The 18,868-nt window shown below is 42.3% G+C and overlaps 1 protein-coding gene across 7 annotated transcripts in view; it reads right to left on the bottom strand.

The window, feature by feature from the left end:
- Positions 1–18,868, bottom strand: part of RERE (arginine-glutamic acid dipeptide repeats) — a 426,890-nt gene that overhangs the window by 167,071 nt on the left and 240,951 nt on the right. For all 7 annotated transcript variants that reach the window (XM_049618826.1, XM_049618828.1, XM_049618825.1 and 4 more), the window contains 2 exons: positions 6,658–6,763; positions 5,195–5,291 (listed from right to left, as the gene is read on the bottom strand). In XM_049618826.1, the coding sequence (XP_049474783.1) occupies positions 5,195–5,291; positions 6,658–6,763 (203 nt within the window). The remainder of the gene's footprint in view (positions 1–5,194; positions 5,292–6,657; positions 6,764–18,868) is intronic.

The following is an 18,868-nucleotide window of genomic DNA, read 5'->3' as shown; positions in this document are numbered from 1 at the left end:
AAGGAAGGAAGGAAGGAAGGGAAGAAGGAAGGAAGGAAGGAAAGAATGAAGGGAAGGGAAGGGAAGGGAAGGGAGGAAGGGAGGAAAGAAAGAAAGAAAGAAAGAAAGAAAGAAAGAAAGAAAGAAAGAAAGAATAAAATGACCATCAAGCTATGGTGTCTAATGAAGTACTTAAGCACATACGGACAAAACAATAAAAATGCTGTAGGTCGAAGTTATTTTACATATTAAAACAACAGTTGATCAAAGCCAGGAAATGAACCCTGGAACTGTAAAACTAAATGCTCTGAGGCGTCCGGACACTCATCAGGGGACCCACAGGAGCTAAAGGAGTTGTGTCAGTGCCAAAAATGGCTGGGGAACTGCGTGGAGATGTACTCAGTCTGCATCAATCACTGCATGTACAACCCTAGCTGCCCAGAACAAAGTGAAGAGATCAATTAATTCAGGATGAAAAGGGGAAGATTAGAAGCCCTGCAGAGCGAGGCTAGGGTTTTCTGGCTGGAAAAGGCTCCAGAAAACTCACTCTAGAACATATTCCTATATGTTCCCATATTCCTATATGTCAAACGTCTTCCTAGGAAGACGAATTCCTAGCCAAGATGACAGCTTGGCACCTGCCCTACCTGAGGACATGTTTTTCCCCATGTTTTTACAGCCCTTCAGTCGTTGAGACATTTACGATATTTGGGAATTCACAGTTACAGGTACACAGTAAACCTGAAAATGCTGCCCAGGTCACATGCTCACAATCCAATCACAAAGCAATCTCTCTAGATCCTTTCTTTGATCATCAATAAAACATGATCCTTAGGGTGAAAAAGAAGTGACATAGCAAACAAACTGCAAGCTATAATTTTTATTTAGCGTAATAAAATTTATCTGCTTGTTCTCAGAGCAGGTTTATCTGCTCATTCTCGGAGCGTCTAAAGGTGGCTCCTGGAGCTCAACTCTCTCTCCCGTACCCGAAGTAATCGGAACAGCCAGTCAATCCAGCCAAGAGGCCACAGAAAAGTAAAATAAGTGGATGCTGAATAATTGTACCGTCAATAACTTGGTACAGAACTACGTTTAATTGCATTTTTTCTTTTCTTCCTTTTTTGCTTTAAGAACCAATTCAGGGGCACCTGGGTAGCTCAGTCGCTCAAGCATCCAACTTCGGCTCAGGTCATGATCTCATGGCTTGTGAGTTCGAGCCCCGTGTCAGGCTCTGTGCTGATAGCTCCGAGCCTGGAGCCTCCTTCGGTTTCTCTCTCCCTCCCTCTCTCAAATAAATAAGCATCAAAAAAAAAAAAAAAAAAAAAAAAAAAAAAACCAATTCAGATTCAATGACCGTAAGCACACCCCATGCTACTGAGTGTGAGGCACTCTGAGAGACCCTTTCACATCCATTATCTGACTGGACGTAGGACCAAAATATGTGTGTTTGCTTCAGGGTTCCGTCACTTAATCACACGGCCTTGCATAAGCTTGTCAAAAGGATGCCTCAAAAGTTTAACAAACTTGACCTTGGTGAAAAAACTATGTGGCAGAGCCAGGATTCAAACTGCAGCCTTCTCGTCGTAGTCTGGTGTTTTTTCTATCATACCAGCATGGGCCCAAAATACTTAGCTACTGGGGAGAACTCAAAACTACTTCTCTCAGGATACTAACTGCACCATATGGCTACTGGTAAATGTAATGAAAAGAAAACAAACAGCCGGAGAAACTTAGCCTGAAAGGCAGGGATGAGGGACGGCCAAGGCAAGACTTAAAACACAGCAGCCAAGCAGCGGTGCTGGACCTCAACACAGGTCTCTGTAACGAACGGTCCCACAGTCCCTCTGGGAGTGAATGTCGTTTGGGGAAGGAAATGCTCATCTTACAGAAAACAGACTGCAGAGGAATTCTGTCTCCCTTCTGATTCTTGACGGCTAGAGGACAAAGCGCTCCCTCCCCCTTTATCACCTGACCCTCACACCAGCTTGAAAGAGAGAAAGCACTGCAGCACTTTCCTCCTTGGGGAATTGCCATGGCAGGAGCCACCTCAGAATTACGGGTCCCAGGAGCCCACTGAGCTGAGCGCTATGATCTTTGACAAGAAGGGTGCTAAGCACTAACGCTATCAGTCTTTTTCTTTCTTTTTTTCTCTTCCATGTTTGCCACTACATTCATCTGACCCTTTTTCACGTTCCTACAAACTATTTTGTCTCTTTCAAAACTGAATTTATTTTTTACTTTTCTAAATGTTTGTTTATTTTTGAGAGAAAGAGAGACAGAGTGTGAGCAGAGGAAGGACAGAGAGAGAAGGACACACAGAATCCAAAGCAGGCTCCAGGCTCTGAACTGTCAGCATAGAGCCTGATGCAGGGCTCAAACTCACAAGTGGTGAGATCATGACCTGAGCAAAGTCAGATGCTTAACCGACTAAGCCACGCAAGCCCCCCAAAGCTGAATTTATTTTTGGCAGAACTGCTTGATATCTATAGAGGAAGAAAAATTCTTCCTGTGGATAACTGGGCAGGAAATAAGTGGAAGAAAAAACTAAAGTTTCATCTCCCCAGCCCACACTGTATTTTAAAATTAATCTAGTTTTGCTAAAATGAAAGAGAACAATAAAGATTCCTGGGGGAGAAATCTGCTTTTATGGGAAAAGATCTTACAGGAAGCGCTCTGTTGCTGAGAGCCTGGCGAGATTACGAAGTAGTAACAGTAAGAACCATACAGATGAGCTCAAATATCAGACAAATGCAGTTTGTCTGCAATACAGATGCAGACAAACGTCAAGCCAGCCACAAGTATTTACTAAGCACCTACTAGGCCAGATCATTCAATAACTGTGTGACCACTACGATCCGCAATCTTTGGGGAAAAAAATCCAATTGTCAGGTTATACACAGAGGTTCTATTTGAAGCTAACAAAATCAAATTTGAGACGACGGCTAGAATGGAACCACTTTATGACCACTTCAAAGAAAATACCACAGGAAGAAAAGACTAGTCCATAAGGGTTCTGGTCACATACACAGTGAAAAGAAGATAAGGAATTACCAATAGCATTCCAGCCCTTTGGTGGCCAGGGAAGGGACAGTGACTACACAATTACATATCTCCAGAAAGTATCTGACTGGAAACCCAGTAAAAGTATGTTTACTAGGTCCAGGTGGAATTACGTGGGACAACTGGTTCTTCTAAAAAGGGTAAAATAGTATAAAATGATTCCACAAATCTGAATAGCCGCTAATATTCAAATATATTCATTTCCAGTAAATCTATCAAAACACATTGAATAACCACCGTTATGTGTCTCACATATGTATTTATTAATGTTTGTTTATTTTTGAGAGAGAAAGAGCGTGAGCAGGGGAGGGGGCAGACAGAGAGGGAGACACAGAATCTTAAGCATGTCCAGGCTCCAGGCTCCAAGCTGTCAGCACAGAACCCGGGGTGGGGCTCAAACTCACAAGCCGGGAAATCATGACCTGACCCGAAGTCAGACACTCAACTGACTGAGCCACCCAGTCGCCCTGTCACATCTTTATTTAACTTTAACTCCACGTTTTTTAAAATCATTTACCTCAACCAATGACACAAGATGAAAATAGGAGGGGAGAAGCATATATATCAAGATAAGAAAGTATTTCAAGATCAAGCCACTTGTCTTCACCAACAATTTAATGGTTCCATCCATCTATCCAAACTTCCATTAACTTGCTTCATTCAGTGTTCGAGTTTAAGACTGCAAAGTCACTGCCACAAAGACACGAAAGGCTTCTGGGAGCTTTGGAAGACGTTGATAAAACACCAGAGAAATTCTCTAAATGTATCTAAAGTCTTGTAAAAAGCCAAATCTAACTATATTCGCTCCTTCCCCTACAGCAGGGATTGGCCAATCTGGCCCAATGCCCGTTTTTATACAGTTGCAGAACAAACAATAGCTTTTACATTTTTAAATGGCTAAAAAAGAAATCAGAAGAAGAATAATATCTCCTGACGTGGAAATTAAATGAAATTCAAATGTCAGCGTCCATAGTTATTGGTGCACAGCACCTCATTTATTTACTTGTCGCCTATGACTGTTGCCCTACAATGGCTGAGCTGAGTAGCTGCGAAGGAGATCGTAGGAAAGATATTCTGGCCCAAAACATTGACCCAAACCTGCCCTAAAAGTTGCTACTAATTCGCCTTGAAATAACTGGCTTTAGCTATATAGCTTTGCACAGGAGACTCCAGATGGTTTCACTGAACGCCATTTGAGCAACATAATGCAGAAATTATTGGATCTCATTATACCTCAGTTAAAAGCAAGTAAATCCCTATGACTTTTTTTTTTTTCTATTCTTTAACAAAGAAAGTAGTCTTTCACCACTTTATTCTTTCTGGTTGGGAAAGAATTACAAAACTATTACTTGTCTTACTTCCTCTACTACTTAAGAAGCCCACAGTCTTCCACATACATGCGAAATATACCAGGATGAAGATGTGTGTGTGTGTGTGTGTGTGTGTGTGTGTGTGTGTGTACACACACACGCACATATCACCTTTTCCTGAAAGGGACAGAAAACGCCAGAAAGTGCAAAGTAGGGGCTTATGGTCACTCTTTGGCATAATTACCTAAGAGTATCTGCAATGTTACCTCCTTCCTCAGAATAAAATCTTCAATATATTCTCCCTAACGCCAAGCTTTCTCGTAGGAAATTTTTCATACATACAAAAAATTCAAAGAATAAACAGGTTGCTAAAACTTCCTATAAACCTTGCTTAGACTCTCAAGCCATGCTGCCATATTTGTTTCACCCATCTCTCCACCTTTTCTAGTGGAAGTAACTGATTCTTGAGAAAATAATCTGCAGACCATCATAACATGTCACCCTAAGAACTTCAGCAACCAGTGCCGGGATACTAATTTTCAATACCAGCATACTACTAAGGACACAAAGATACAAAACTACAGAGAGGGCGTCAAAATTTTTTTTCTTAAATTGGTTTCTTTTCTCCCACACAGATTAGTGAAGGTACAGGTAACCTCTGAAATCCCAATCATCCACAAAGTTAACACTGGAGTGAATGGTGGTGTACTAACTTGTACTGAGACCACAAGAGTAGTCTGATTAATATCATGATTATCAAAAGAGACCCAGATGGCTTAGGCTGCTCGACCCGCCATGCTCGACGGCCGCTCCTTCACAGCAAAGACCATGTCTCTGGCGCTCACCTGAGGGCAGCAGCATGATACGTGTCAACGTAGTCAGAAATGAAGAGCTCTCGGTTCTTGATGACCGGGTCTGTAATGACAAGTTCTCTTCCAGAGTCTGTCAAAAAAATTAATTGAGAGGATATTAAAATTGAGCCTCCCAAAACATTTAGGAAAATTTCTGCTAGATTTTTCTTTCAGGTTCACCTCCCACTAAAGAAAGTACAATAAATAACCAGGTCTGGTCAGGAGGAATAATGTATGGCAGGCATAACAGGAAACAAGTATCTTGCTGGATGTGTTTTACACCCTTATTAAATCCCCACAGTTTGCTGAAATGCATTAAGCAATTAATGAAAAAACGAAGAAAAAAACAGAAGAAACAGTGATCACATTTTAGCAAACGTGTAAATTACTGACATAATTAATGATCCTGTTTAATTTCTTATTGCTAAATATTCCAGGATGGAGTGAAATTGCACTGTTTCTGTAGAAAAAAATAACCAAGTTACTATTTTTAATCAGGAACCATAATTTAACTGCCTTAACAGAAATTTTTATAGTTTTCAAGGAAGAAAAGCCTAATGAGTTATAAAAGAACATCATTCCTCAAAACTGTTTGGCTACGCTTTGTTGACTCAGAAGCAGTGCGGACGAGTGGGAAAGGAAGAGTAGAGGCAGCTGGATCCCAGCCTGGCCAGGCCCGCTGAGAAGACATGTCGCCTTGGCAACTCCTTGAGCATCTCATGTGCCTCGATTTCCTCATCTGAAAGTGGGTAGTGACAAATTCTAACTCATATGATTAATGGGTGACAAATGTGAATCAGTTAAGCGTGAGGCCCAACACTTGAAAACTCAGTAAAAATGCATGATTATACACATCTGAACAAACACAATACACATTTTATGTGCGTATCTCACATGTCAACAGAGTTACTGGGTAGAAACTACAATGCCAGAGCAAGAAAAACTAAGAATCTCTGAACTACCTTCCTGATTATTCTGAAAGTTAAGACGCAAACTGAATTGCAAACCCTTCAGGAAAGCTATGCTTTCAAAACTGAAGTTCACAGCCCTGGATGCAGAGAAGTTCAATCATAGAGATTATTGAAAAGGAGAAAAGAAATAAAACGGAATCATGATGTTTTCGGTATTATTAGCTCATCATTAGGGGAGAAAAAGGAATTTTAGAAATGAAATTACTGTTATTTCCAAAGAAGAGCTATCTCTAGTCCAAGTTTAAGGGGAAGATGTTATTGGCGCATCTCTCTGGTTGTTTGGGGTTTTTTTAAGGCAAAAATAATGAACAAACTCAGCAAAACTAAATAAATAAACAAATAAACATTCCCGTAATGCTCTCAGTTATGAAAAGCTTTTTTAGAGAAAGTTTTTCATAGTGGTTATCTCCATTTAATGAATGTTTTAAGAAATAACCTTGTCCAAAGCTAGAAAACGTAAGAATCAAACCAGAAGGACTTATTTACCATTTTCGTTATGCCGATCCTGAACCAAATGCTGGTACACAGAATCTGGAACTTCAGACTGACGGTAGTACCATTTGACGTTCATGAGTAGATGGTCCCTCTTACTCTGAAAAGGAAAATCTAACAGCATTAGGAACAGGATTTCGGGTGCCCACAGCTGTATACCATACCCATGATCAAAAGCCCCTGTAAACAGGTGGAGAGGCAGAGAGGGAGACTCACAATTACCACAGGGCCACAAAAATACAGAAGTCAATGATAAGGTCAAAATTATTTTTAATCCCAGCCTTAGCATCCCTCTGACCCTACTGCTCAAAACCTTAATCCAGGAAACCAAAGGAGACCAAACTTGAACCTATAAATCTCCCCCCAGCTTGATTAATTCAATCAACAGTATAGTTTTATTTAGCATTAACTATACAAAACTACACGAATACATCCTTCTTCTATCTTAATTCTTCAACATTTTGGTAAGTATTTATAAACTGCATTAGCACAGTGTCAAGGCCTTTAAAGGCAATAAGTTAGAAAAACCTTACCGTGCAAGGCCTGGCACAAAGTCACGTCTCCAAGGTGTGCCAATCACCCAGACTAATTACATCCCCATCCACGTTATCGCTACAAGGCAAACTAATACAGCAAACTATGGGTGGTGGTGAAGGTACGAGGAGTCCACGGAGCAGGGACCCTATCTTAATTGTCTTCCGATTTCCAGAGAACAGAACTTGTACATAAATATTTGTGAATAATAATGAGTTCTATGATGATCAGGGGCCCCTAAATGTTTGTGGGACACTGAAACATGTTATGCCCAGAAGTCAACTTTGTTCCTGGTTATGCTTCCGTTCAAAGCATAAAGGATGAAACACTGCCCTTCTATTCGAAGGCTATGGGGCTACAGCCTGAGGGAGACTGTCTTGGTACACCTCGGTCGTGAGACCTCTGAACATGGCAGTGCACCAAGGCTTCCCATGGCCTCACAAAGTAATTCCTAACCCAGGTGGGGGCTTCAGAGACCTCCCCAAGATGAATGCTGCTGTATCATTCCCCTTAGCAACGTCTACCTTCCCATCACCAGTCAGCAGGTGAGTCAGAAATGAAAGAGAGCTAAAATTTGAGACATGCTTCATGTTTATGAAGGAGATGACTAAGTCCTAAAATATGTCAAAGGAGCCTCTTTAATGAAGCAAGCTGCTTTCTGCTTAAATAAGAGGTATGTATATAGTCTTCACTAAATGGCCAGAAAGGCAAAAGAACAACAAAAACAACAAAAAACCTTTACTGAAAAATACTAAAGCTATTTAAATGACCAGAAAGAAAAGCACTGTCAAAGTCTTGATGAACTTGAATGCGAAGAAGCACTATTCCAAAGTAAGTATCATAAACACCAAGATCCGTACTGTGTAATTAACTGTGCCAAATAGGCCTACAAAAATAGGGCATCATTACTGATTTGAAAAAAAGAGACTGTATAGAAAGAATAACCCTACATAATGGGTACTTTTCAGTTTTTATCCATTTTTCACTTTTACATTCTATACCGTTTATACGAAAGGTGGGAAAATGAGGACGAATCAGTATGTTACATAAAAAGAGTAAACGTTACATACACGAGTTTATCCTCAAGAGCAATTACTCCCTGCGGAGGATTGTGGAGGAGGTAACATCTGACCTGGGGGAAAAGTGGGAAAGACCTCAATGGATTCTTTCCAGGCAAAGGAGGAGGTCTGGGGAAGACACAAAGCCAGAGAAAAGACAGAACAAGTGCAGGACGCACCCCCACGGCCCACATGCACGCAGCACAGGAGAACCTCCTGCACGGTCCCGAGGGAACTCAGATTCTGACTTCAACGTGGCCTTTAAGTGGGTTTCTCTCTGAACAAGCGAGGTCCTCTATCTGCCCTGCTGACCAAGCACACAGGCAGTGAGGGACAACACACCGGGTCACGAGAGAGCAGCCAGGAGACCAGTTTCCTCCCGGGGCCCAGCCATGAACAGCAGGGCCAGGATGAGGGCGTCTTCACAGAAAGAGACGAAGCAGGGGAGGGGTGGAGCCTGTCTGCAGGTACTCAAGGATAAACTCGGGGTAATGCACTGCCTAATGCAGGGGTTCTCACCCTCAGCATTCCTGACATTTGGTCCAGGGAAGTCTGGCGTGGGTGCCTGTCCTGCACGCTGCCGGATACTGAGCGGCACCCCTGGCCTCCAAACACTAAATGCCAGTGGCACCCCTCCCCCTCATCGTAATGAGCAAAAAAATATCTCCACACGTTGCCAAATGTCCCCTGAGGGGACAATGTTACCCCCCAGTGGAAAACCAATGGTCTAACAGTGTCCTTTTTACGGAAAGCTAAACTGGAACGGTGACCAAAACAACCCCGGTTTAAGCACTACCAGGTGGGGAACATGGAATGTAAATACGAACAGTGAGGCCTGTCACCACTGGGTTCAAACGCCTTCTCCACCAGTTCCTAGCTGTATGACTCTGGGCGTGTTAATCATATTCTCAGTCTCCCCTTTTCTGCAAAATGGGAACACTGAAACCTACCCCACGGACTATCGAAAGAACGAGAGGAACGGAAACGCGCTGGAACTGAGCAGGCGCTCAAGAGAGCAACGGTTTCTGTTGGCAGCTGATGCTCACCAGAGCTTCACAGCAAGATTTCAAGAACTCCGCTGAGAACCGTAGGAGCTATTTCTTCACCAGAATGTGGTTTCCTTCACCAGGACAGTGCTCTCCAGTCCTTGAGCTACGAAGGGATGCCTCAATGCTCACAGTAAGGAACTACTTAACAGGGCTCAAAGGAATTCAGATCTACCGGCAGTCTTAGCAACTATGTTCTGAAATCTATGCTTCTACGCATTTCTTTAACACATCTGAGATGTCTGAAAACCAGAAGGGGAACCGAAGTAAGCTTTCAAAGGTACCAGAACTGGCAATCATACAATGTCTATTTTTCAGAACACCAAGCCAGTGATTCTGGGGACCTTTCGAGGTATAATATCTATATTAAATTCTGACCCTGGCACACTTAATGGCCACATGCGCGCGCACACACACACACACACACACACACTCTCTCTCTCCCTCACTCTCTCTCTCTCTCTCTCTCTCTCTGTCTGTCTTACTGCTCTGGTATATTTGTGCCTAGATTTACGACTCCTAATAAGAGACCTTACAAAGGCAGCCGAAACCCTGCTGGATTTCAGAATGCAGTACTATCTAGTAACCAGGGAGTGGCAGCATTGTGTCAAAAAAAAAAAAAAAGGCCTCCGAATCTTAATTCTGGATACAACACAACAAAAGATAGATTCACAGTTAACAAAAGTTCTGAACAAATATAAGTAGCTCTAATAGACATAATCGTCCTAAATAGGCCGGGAAGTTAACGATCAAACATCCAGAGGGAAGCAGTATGTCGTTTCAGAGGGTACTAGACTAAAATTAAGTAATCGAGCCTTCTAGTCCTGTCTGCAATCACTTAGTCAGCTGGGGGCAACCTTAGTGAGTCACCTGGCATCTGACAAGTGAGGGGAGGGAATGAGATGACTTCTAGGGTCGCATTCCATTTTATACACTTACAGGTAGGTTTCGTCCCCAGACAAAACCAGTAGATAAATAAGCCACACTGGGAGAGTCCCTCCTGTCTTCTCTACATCAACATAGTGGCATCCGCTAACAGTACCCTACTAGAGAGGTTTTTACAAATTAAAATGCCATCTTCTCCAGAAGTGACTGTGCGCTGAGGAACAGCAAAAGGGAACGGAGCGCACCCCTTCGACCAGTCAGTGCTCCCAATGCCGCTCACACACACAGGTGCGGCTCAAACATTGACCGTGGGAAGTCTGCACCGTTCACTAGAAAAAGACTTCTGCTCAGAATCACAGAAAACTAAAAGCAAAAGCCAACCTAGAGATCGTCTGATTTAGCCCAAATCACCGAGGTCTGAATCAGGGCTCGCGACTTACTTGGGCAAATGACCTCTCCAAGCCTCAATCCTGTGGCACAGGACACGGGACACGATGGGAAACTCCACCACCTGTACCGCACCCGGCCGTGAGGAGCAAACAAACGGGCAAGAGCAGCAGGACTGGCTCTCGATAAATGTTGGGCGGGGGGCTCCCAGGGAGCTCCGCGGGCGAAGCATCCGACTCTTGGCTTCCGCTCAGGTCACGATCTCACGGTTTGTGAGACTGAGCCCTGCGTCAGGCTCTGCGCTGACACTCTCTCTCAAAAATAAACTTGGAAAAAATAAAAAATAACAAACGTTGGGTGTGACTACCAGTGTTTTACAGACGAAGATAGGAGTCAAGCTATAAGAGGTCACTTATATATGTTGTTTTTCTCAGATTCAAAATTAAGCTAGTAATAGCAATACAAAAATAAATCATGTGGCAAATTAGGGGGGAAGAATCTCTACTTTTGCAACAATCTGAGAAGCATATCAAGTATTTCTAACAAATAGGCCTCATTACCAACTAGTGATATAATTGTACAATTCCACAAAGGTCAAAGTGGTTATAAATGACACATTTTAAACAGAACGCTGAGTAAAGAGGGAAGTGGGGAGAGCTTCCCCTGTGAAGGCACCCTGGGGTGTATTTCTGAATACAGCGAAGAGCTCACTGGGAAGTAAATTATTTCCCACCATTTTATCTTTAGAGCGAGATTTGCCTGCATGCCTGCCCGCCTGCCTGACTGCAGGTTATAGGAAGTACCAGCCCTAAGGAAAAAATACCACCCAGGAGCAGCGCACCCAATATGCTCATAGTGAGGTTTCAAGGAGGGACTGTGCACACAAGGAGAGTAGCTGATTCTGGGTTAAATTATGGATTCTTCCCCATCACTGGCCTGGATTTCTCTGAAGGGACGGATGTATGTATATTTAAGGAAATAGTTTAATTGAGGACAAAACCCATCCCCACCTGGGTTTGGAAAAAAGACCAACAGCCTAGTGGGTGTTTGGGAGCAAAACAGGGGGCTTTCTAGAGCTACGAATGTCAGACAACGGAATGAGAGTTAATGAACTACAAAGTCAGAACTGAAGTAAAACACTCAGAATGAGACGGCTGGCAAAGGAGCGGGGAGTCTAGGGGGAAGGGAAGGCGAACAGGAGGCTGCTGTTGAAGGGACACTGGTTCATTTTATGGGCAGCACACAATTCGACCATCTCATATAAATGCAAGATCCAAGGCCCAGAAGTAAATTTCCATTCCTAGAGATCTTTCATGGTTATTAATGCAGTACTTTCATTGATTAAACAGCCAATCTGAGTCTTTCCTAGGGCCAGTCGTGGTATCACTGGAAAAAAACATTTTAACACAATATGTAAAAATAAAAGGAGTGGGGGTGGGGGTGGAGGGAGTGGTCGGAGTTCATAAACGACCAACAGGACGGGTGTGAGGAATCTTGTATACGATATGAGCAGGCCCCCAACCCAAGATGGGAACAACAACAATTTTAAACTCACCTGCATTACACAGGAAAGAACTCTGCCCCATCAGTCCCTCACAAGCTCCCAGCAGATACCGCCAGGGCTCCCAAAGCCCTCCAAACAAGCCCTGCTAGTCCCTCCACCATGATCGCCTATGTGACAGAGGCCAAGGCAACGAACCAAGATATAAAGATTAATACCATCAAATAAACAACTTTGCAAAGTCAAAATAATTCACTAGAGATAATAATTGGGGAATTCCCTTCAAATTTTTAACTGCTTTGTTCTTGAGAGCTTGAATTTCAAGTAACGAAAGATCTAGATTCAGAGTCAGATGAAATCAAACCAAAATTCTTGTTTTCTAAAGCCAAAATGTCCGGGGCGCCTGGGTGGCTCAGTCGGTTAAGCGTCCAACTTCAGCTCAGGTCACGATCTCGCGGTCCGTGGGTTCGAGCCCCGCGTCGGGCTCTGGGCTGATGGCTCAGAGCCTGGAGCCTGCTTCCAATTCTGTGTCTCCCTCTCTCTCTGCCCCTCCCCTGTTCATGCTCTGTCTCTCTCTGTCCCAAAAATAAATAAACATTAAAAAAAAAATTTTTTTTAAATAAATAAATAAATAAAGCCAAAATGTCCAATCAGGATTTTCCACAAATCTTGGAAGTAGCAATGGCTAATATTTGTATACTAGATAGCTTAAGAAAATACCTTTTAAAGAAACTTTTCACACATTTCCACAACATGGTGATAGTAAGGGTAAGAGTTATAGGGATACCACGGGTTTACTGTATAATTCAGATATATCTGCAAAAACAACTTGTGTGAGGACACAAAGCCTGCAGCGTGAGGGGACATGGTCCGCCAGACAAAATGGCCTGCCTTCCAGCCTTCCACACGGTCAGTTTACAGTGGCATCTCCATCCTGCCGAGTCCACCTCCACCCACAAGGAGTTGCCTGTTGGACACAGTACCCTCAAAAGACCTTGGGGACACAGCCTTACTAGGCTCGAATCATTCCTGACTCTGAGGGAGGGAAGAAGGGACAGCACGGTCAGAGCTTACTATTCTTCTCCAAGGCCAAAGATCAATCCAGGTATATGCACAGAAGAATCCAATCTAAACATAAGTTTTCCATATCAGAGGATCACATCAACTTTGTAGATAAACACCGGAACTGAGATGAAATCATGTAGGAAAGATCTTGTAATATTTCAAGGTACTGCTCTGCTACCATGAGGCACCAGGGAGATAACATTTTCTATCCTTCTATCAAAATGGCTTATAGCCATCACAGCTCAAAATGCAATGAAAGAAAGAGTCATAAAAAAACGTTAACAAGGGCCACCAAGGAAGGCTTGGCCATCAAGGTCCAGCCGTCTCAGAGTTCTGCTCTGCCGTGGGTACCAGGAGAGAAAGCGAAAACACAGACTCCAGAGTCTTGTTCTCAAAAGAGAAGAAAGAGCTCTGAGTATCTCCTCTTCAGACTATCATACACATATCTCCCAAATGTAGTAAGACATTAAACACTGTGTTTCCTTTTTTTGAGAGAGTGGCCTAAGGGCAAGTAAATATCTTATTGCCCTTGAGTAAACAACGTATCCACCCTCAGATGTATTTATGTGCTCAGGTGGGCTGAGGCTGAAGGACCCAAACCTGGAGTCGCGTTCTACAGCCTCCACCCTTAAGGACTGAGCACATGTCCCTTCTGGTAGCCATGCCACTTGAGTTGCATAGTCCTGTTTAGCGGAGTCCTGGTTAAAATTTTGTGTGTCAACTGGACTGCGCTAAGGGATGCCCAAATAGCTGGTAAAACATCTCTGTATATCCATGAGGTTGTTTCTAGAAGAGATTATTCAGTAGGCTGAGTAAACAGATCTGACTTCCCCCAGGTGGGCAGGCTTTACCCAATCTCTTTGGGGCTAAATGGAACAAAAAGGCGACGGTGAAACACAGAACTCTCTTTTCCTGAGCTGGGACATACATCTTTTCCTACCATCAGACATCAGAGCTCCTGGATCTTAGGCCTTCGAATTCCAGGACTTATACCAGTGGCCCCTGGTCCTCAGGCCTTCAGCCTCAAAGGAGGGAGTTACACCACTAGCTCCACTGTTACCAGGCCCGTGGACCTGGACAAAGTCGACCACCTGCTTTCCTAGCTCGCCATCCTGCAGAGAGCAAATTATGGGACTTCTCTGTCTCCATAATCTCGTGAGACAATTCCCATGGGACATGTACTCTCTACGTATCTCTCCTATTGGTTCTGTTTCTCTGGAGAACCCGAATACAAGTGGCTACTTATCATTTATTGGCATTTCCGAACGGACAGAACTTGGAACTATCAGGGGTCTACTCAAAACTAGCATAGTGAATTCTTTCTTTAAGGATAAATGCACCGATAAATGAAACCGAGAAACAAGCATATCCATTGGACTAAGGTGCTAACTGGCTGCAGGCACCAGAATCAAGGTTACAAGCATATTTTCCAAACCTGTGACACTCAATTCGAAACACTGTTTTCAAGAGATTGCATCAGCATCTGGATCCTGTAAGAGGACCGAAGTCACCTTCGATCAGATGAATCAGGTGAAGCAAGAAGGTGGAACCTGGGAGCACAGACACAGTGTTTACAACCAAGCTGTGCAAATACCTGGTTACATACAAACGTCCAGAAAGACGATGCAGCTAAAAATGTGCTGAAACCCAGGCTCTGCTGGTCACAAGTCATTTTCAAAAATCACTGTTTCTTGATGATACCTTGTTTATTAAACAAATTGCTGTCATTTGGTTATTTTTACAGTTCAATGTGGACAAAAGTCAGTCAGTCTTTTGGCAGGACCAAAATGTACATGAAAATGAAATCTTCTCAACCACCAACTATAAAATCCGAGCTTATTAAGGCATTTTCTGCCAAGGATCACACGATGCAGGAAAAGTAACAAGTTCAGACAGCAAATTCCTTTATTAGCCACGGAGAGACCAAAACTGAGCACAAGTGCAGCCTTGGGAAAACTCCTAACACAGGAGGCGGGGTCACCAGCTAAACTCTTAACCTAAATAACAAGTTCATGTCACACATACGTGAATAAGCTATACTTAAAGGCGGACTTCACACATCAGCACAGATACACCAAGCTAAAGGGCATTCCTGTAATTTACTGCATGTATCCCATACATTATCCTGATAAAAACACTAAGTGTCAGATTCAGGACTGAAAAGGTCTCAAGTTTGGGTTGACAGGCGAAGTTTGAAAGATGAAATACCACAGATAAATCAGGACTCTGTACTCGGATCCCCAATGTTTTGCTGTCCAGACCCAAAATAAATTCCTTCCTAAAAGCCAGCACTCTTTTCCCAGCAGCTATGGTTATATCAGATAAACTTACAACCACAAATTTTCTATCTGGATCCAAATATTTCCCCCATAAGGGAGGGAAAACAGGCCGCACCACAAGAAATTGCCAAACTGCCATTAATCCACACTAAATGGAATTAAACAGTCCAGTGAATTTCCTTTTTGAAAAACTCATGCTCAAATAGTGCAAAGTTTGACATCTTTGCAGTACTTTGGTCGGTGCCTGGTGATGGTGGCAACAGCCGCATCGATTCTGCATCCTCCGGGGTTTTACTCACTTCTAGGTGACCTCGCTAGAAAAGTCAGGGAGCTGGACCACAAGCCAGCAACAGGGTCAGATGGTGTAGTAGTGAAAATGGAGTTAAAGAAAGAAGGGGAAAAGCCGGGGCTACCGGCTTCCAAAATTCTCTAGAAGTTTCACAAATGAAACTCAAATGATCACATTATTTCTTAAAATAAAAACTACTAACTTACGATTAAAGACAAGTCACGCAGACCTTGCTATTAAAAACTGGTGCTGAGGGGCGCCCGGGTGGCCCAGTCAGGTAAGTGTCCAACGCTTGATTTTGGTTCAGGTTATAATCCCCCTTTTTTTTGAGATCAAGCCCCACATTGGGCTCTGTGCTAACAGTGCAGAGCCTGCTTGAGATTCTCTCTCTGCCCCTCCCCTGCTTGCAAGCACTCGCTCTCTCTCGCTCTCTCTCTCGCTCTCTCTCAAAATAAATAAATAAACTTTAAAGAAACTGTCTAAAAAAAAAAAGTGATGCTGAAATATCTTGAAAAGATCTGAGTCGATAAATGCTTTATAAAAGTGGTTCTCAAACTTGTTAGACTCAGGATTCCCTACTCTCTTCAAAATTATTGAGAAGTTCAAAGAACTTTTACTTATGTGGACTATGTCTTATCAGTACTTACTATATTGGAAAATAAAAATAAAAAATTTTGAGGTATTTTTTACTAATTCTTTTAGCAGTAATAATAATAACATTATTAACACTGATATAAATAATTATAACAAACAAAAATTTTTATTTTTTATTAAGTTTATTTATTTTGAGAGAGACAGAAACAGAGTGAGTGGAGGAGGGGCATAGAGAGAGGGAGAGAGGGAGAGAGGGGGGAGGGAGGGAGGGAGGGAGGGAGGGGGAGAGAGAGAGAGAGAGAGAGAGAGAGAGAATCCCAAACACACTTCATTCACACTGTCAGCATGGAGCCCAACACGGGGCTCGATCCCACAAACTGTGAGATCATGACCTGAGCCAAAATCAGAGTCAGACACCAGCTCAACCGAATGGGCCAACCAACTAAAAATCTTAAAACAAACAAAAACTTTAGCAAGCAAGTAATACTTACATTTCAACAGATCTCTTATGTATGGCTTAAGGAAACAGACTCTTCAGATCAGATGCTACCATCAACCTATTGAGTTATTACACGTCATTGAACCCTCGTAAAACTCCACTGTACACTCGTGAAAGGAGAATGAAAAAGGCAAATGATGTCTTAGCATAATTCTGAAAACAGTCTGCACATCCATGGGCCAGACTTGAGAACAGTTGCCCTATGGGACGAAGGGAATGTGCTACAGGAACGGTCCCAGAGGTCCTCCCCCTTGGACCCTGCCCGTTCACACCGTGTAAGCAAGCATGCTTCCCAAACAGAACCATGCCTGGAAATGTGAAAGCACACATTCATTTAGAAGATGCTATTAAAACACAGAAGCCTATACTGTTATTTATACGATCCGACTTTCCGCTAGTGGGCAGAAGCTAAACTCTTGTTAAAGGAAAGGAAATCTAGATAAGAAGCCTCTCGTTTTAGTTAAAACTGTTTTTCTTTCTAAAATTTGAACTCATTCTGTCGAGAAGTATTTAAAGCTTGATTCAAACGAGAATATATAGATCTACACTAAAAAAAGAAAATAAAACAAAACGTGTACTTGGAAAAAATGGTACACCTATAAGAGCTGGAACCATGCACGCAGAAGATAAAGGCTGGCTGACTTCCTGTGGCAATCGGCGAGTCTAGGCAAGTGTGGCCATTTCAAGCAGTACTGCTTCCTGGGAAAACTAGCAACAGGAAACAACAGGAACTTTTAAGGAAAGGAAAGTAAAAGACTTGTGGCTTACAACACTATATCGAAGCATTAGCTTTTATAAAGACGGACGGACATCCTTATTTTCTGTGAATCCAGCAGTAGTCCTCTCTCTCTAGGTAATCTTTTTGTACCACTGCTTTCTGAGCTCAAGTGCAAAACTACAGAGCTGGTAACACAGTACAATAAAATACCTTTTAGCAACACAAAGAGTTTTAGAATTAATTATTAGTACTTTCAAGGAGTACTAATATAGGCTTAGAAATCATTAGTGATGTAAACTAAGTCAGCCTGCTATATTAATAATAGGAACCCAATTATAGCTGGCAAACATTTTCAACTTGCCAAGAAACAAATTCAAATAGTTCGGTTAAAAAAAAAAAAAAAAAAAAGGAAAATTCAGTAGGAGCCTTGAGAATTTGTTTTTCTATCTCATTTTATGTGAACTAGTCTGTCTTGTCTTAAATATCTTATTTATTCTTCTCCCTTTTTGACTTAAACCAAAACAAAGACTGTAACCTTTAATACCTGTTAGTCTATTTATAACTGTTCCATCTACAACCATTTTTCTAACACAAACATGCCCTGATAGCTTATCTCAGTCCACATGCCAGACAACAAAGGCCCACTGGCCTGCTGGAGACGAGAAATGGAAAGCAGGAAATGAGAAAGCTTAGTTAATCCCCAGATAATCGATCAGTGTATTCAGTCAAGTGTGAGCTGAGCTGGGGAAATGCTGCTCAAAAAAAATAAATAAAACAAGAAAGAGGGGGGAAAAAATCAAAGAACACAGACCAGAGAGTCACAGTTCATTTTAAAATAGGTTAATTTCTTTGAAAAAGATTCCCCATCATGTTCAAGCACCAATGCAACGTATATAAATGTGAATATCTTTAGAACTAAGACCTTTTTCTTTAAAATCTTTCATCCTCCATCTTTTTTGGGTTTTGCTTTACTGTTTTGTTTTTGGTTCATCTTTTTTTCTAAATTAGCTTTACTGAGGCCTGATTTACACACAATAAAATTAACGTATTTACCGTTTCAGTTTGTTTGACAAGTGTTGTGTAACCACCACAACAATCAAGATAGGGAATGTTTCCATTACCACAAGAAGAGGACCTTCTGTAAGAATTGATGAATCGGCTACGCTGAAAAAGCTTCTGTGCCGGTGAATGCTACAAGAGAAACATCCTAACCTAAATGCCTTCCTCCATTTTAACTCACAGAGGAACGAATGTGAGAAGAACAACTCGGGAGTCAGCGGACACCTTCTCCTAGCTGCTGCTAATTAAAGACCACTACAGACAACAATCCCATGCTCTTTAAAATCAAAT

This window comes from Panthera uncia (assembly GCF_023721935.1).
Source record: "Panthera uncia isolate 11264 chromosome C1 unlocalized genomic scaffold, Puncia_PCG_1.0 HiC_scaffold_4, whole genome shotgun sequence".
Taxonomy (NCBI): domain Eukaryota; kingdom Metazoa; phylum Chordata; class Mammalia; order Carnivora; family Felidae; genus Panthera; species Panthera uncia.
This window is presented reverse-complemented; position numbering and strand designations above follow the sequence as displayed.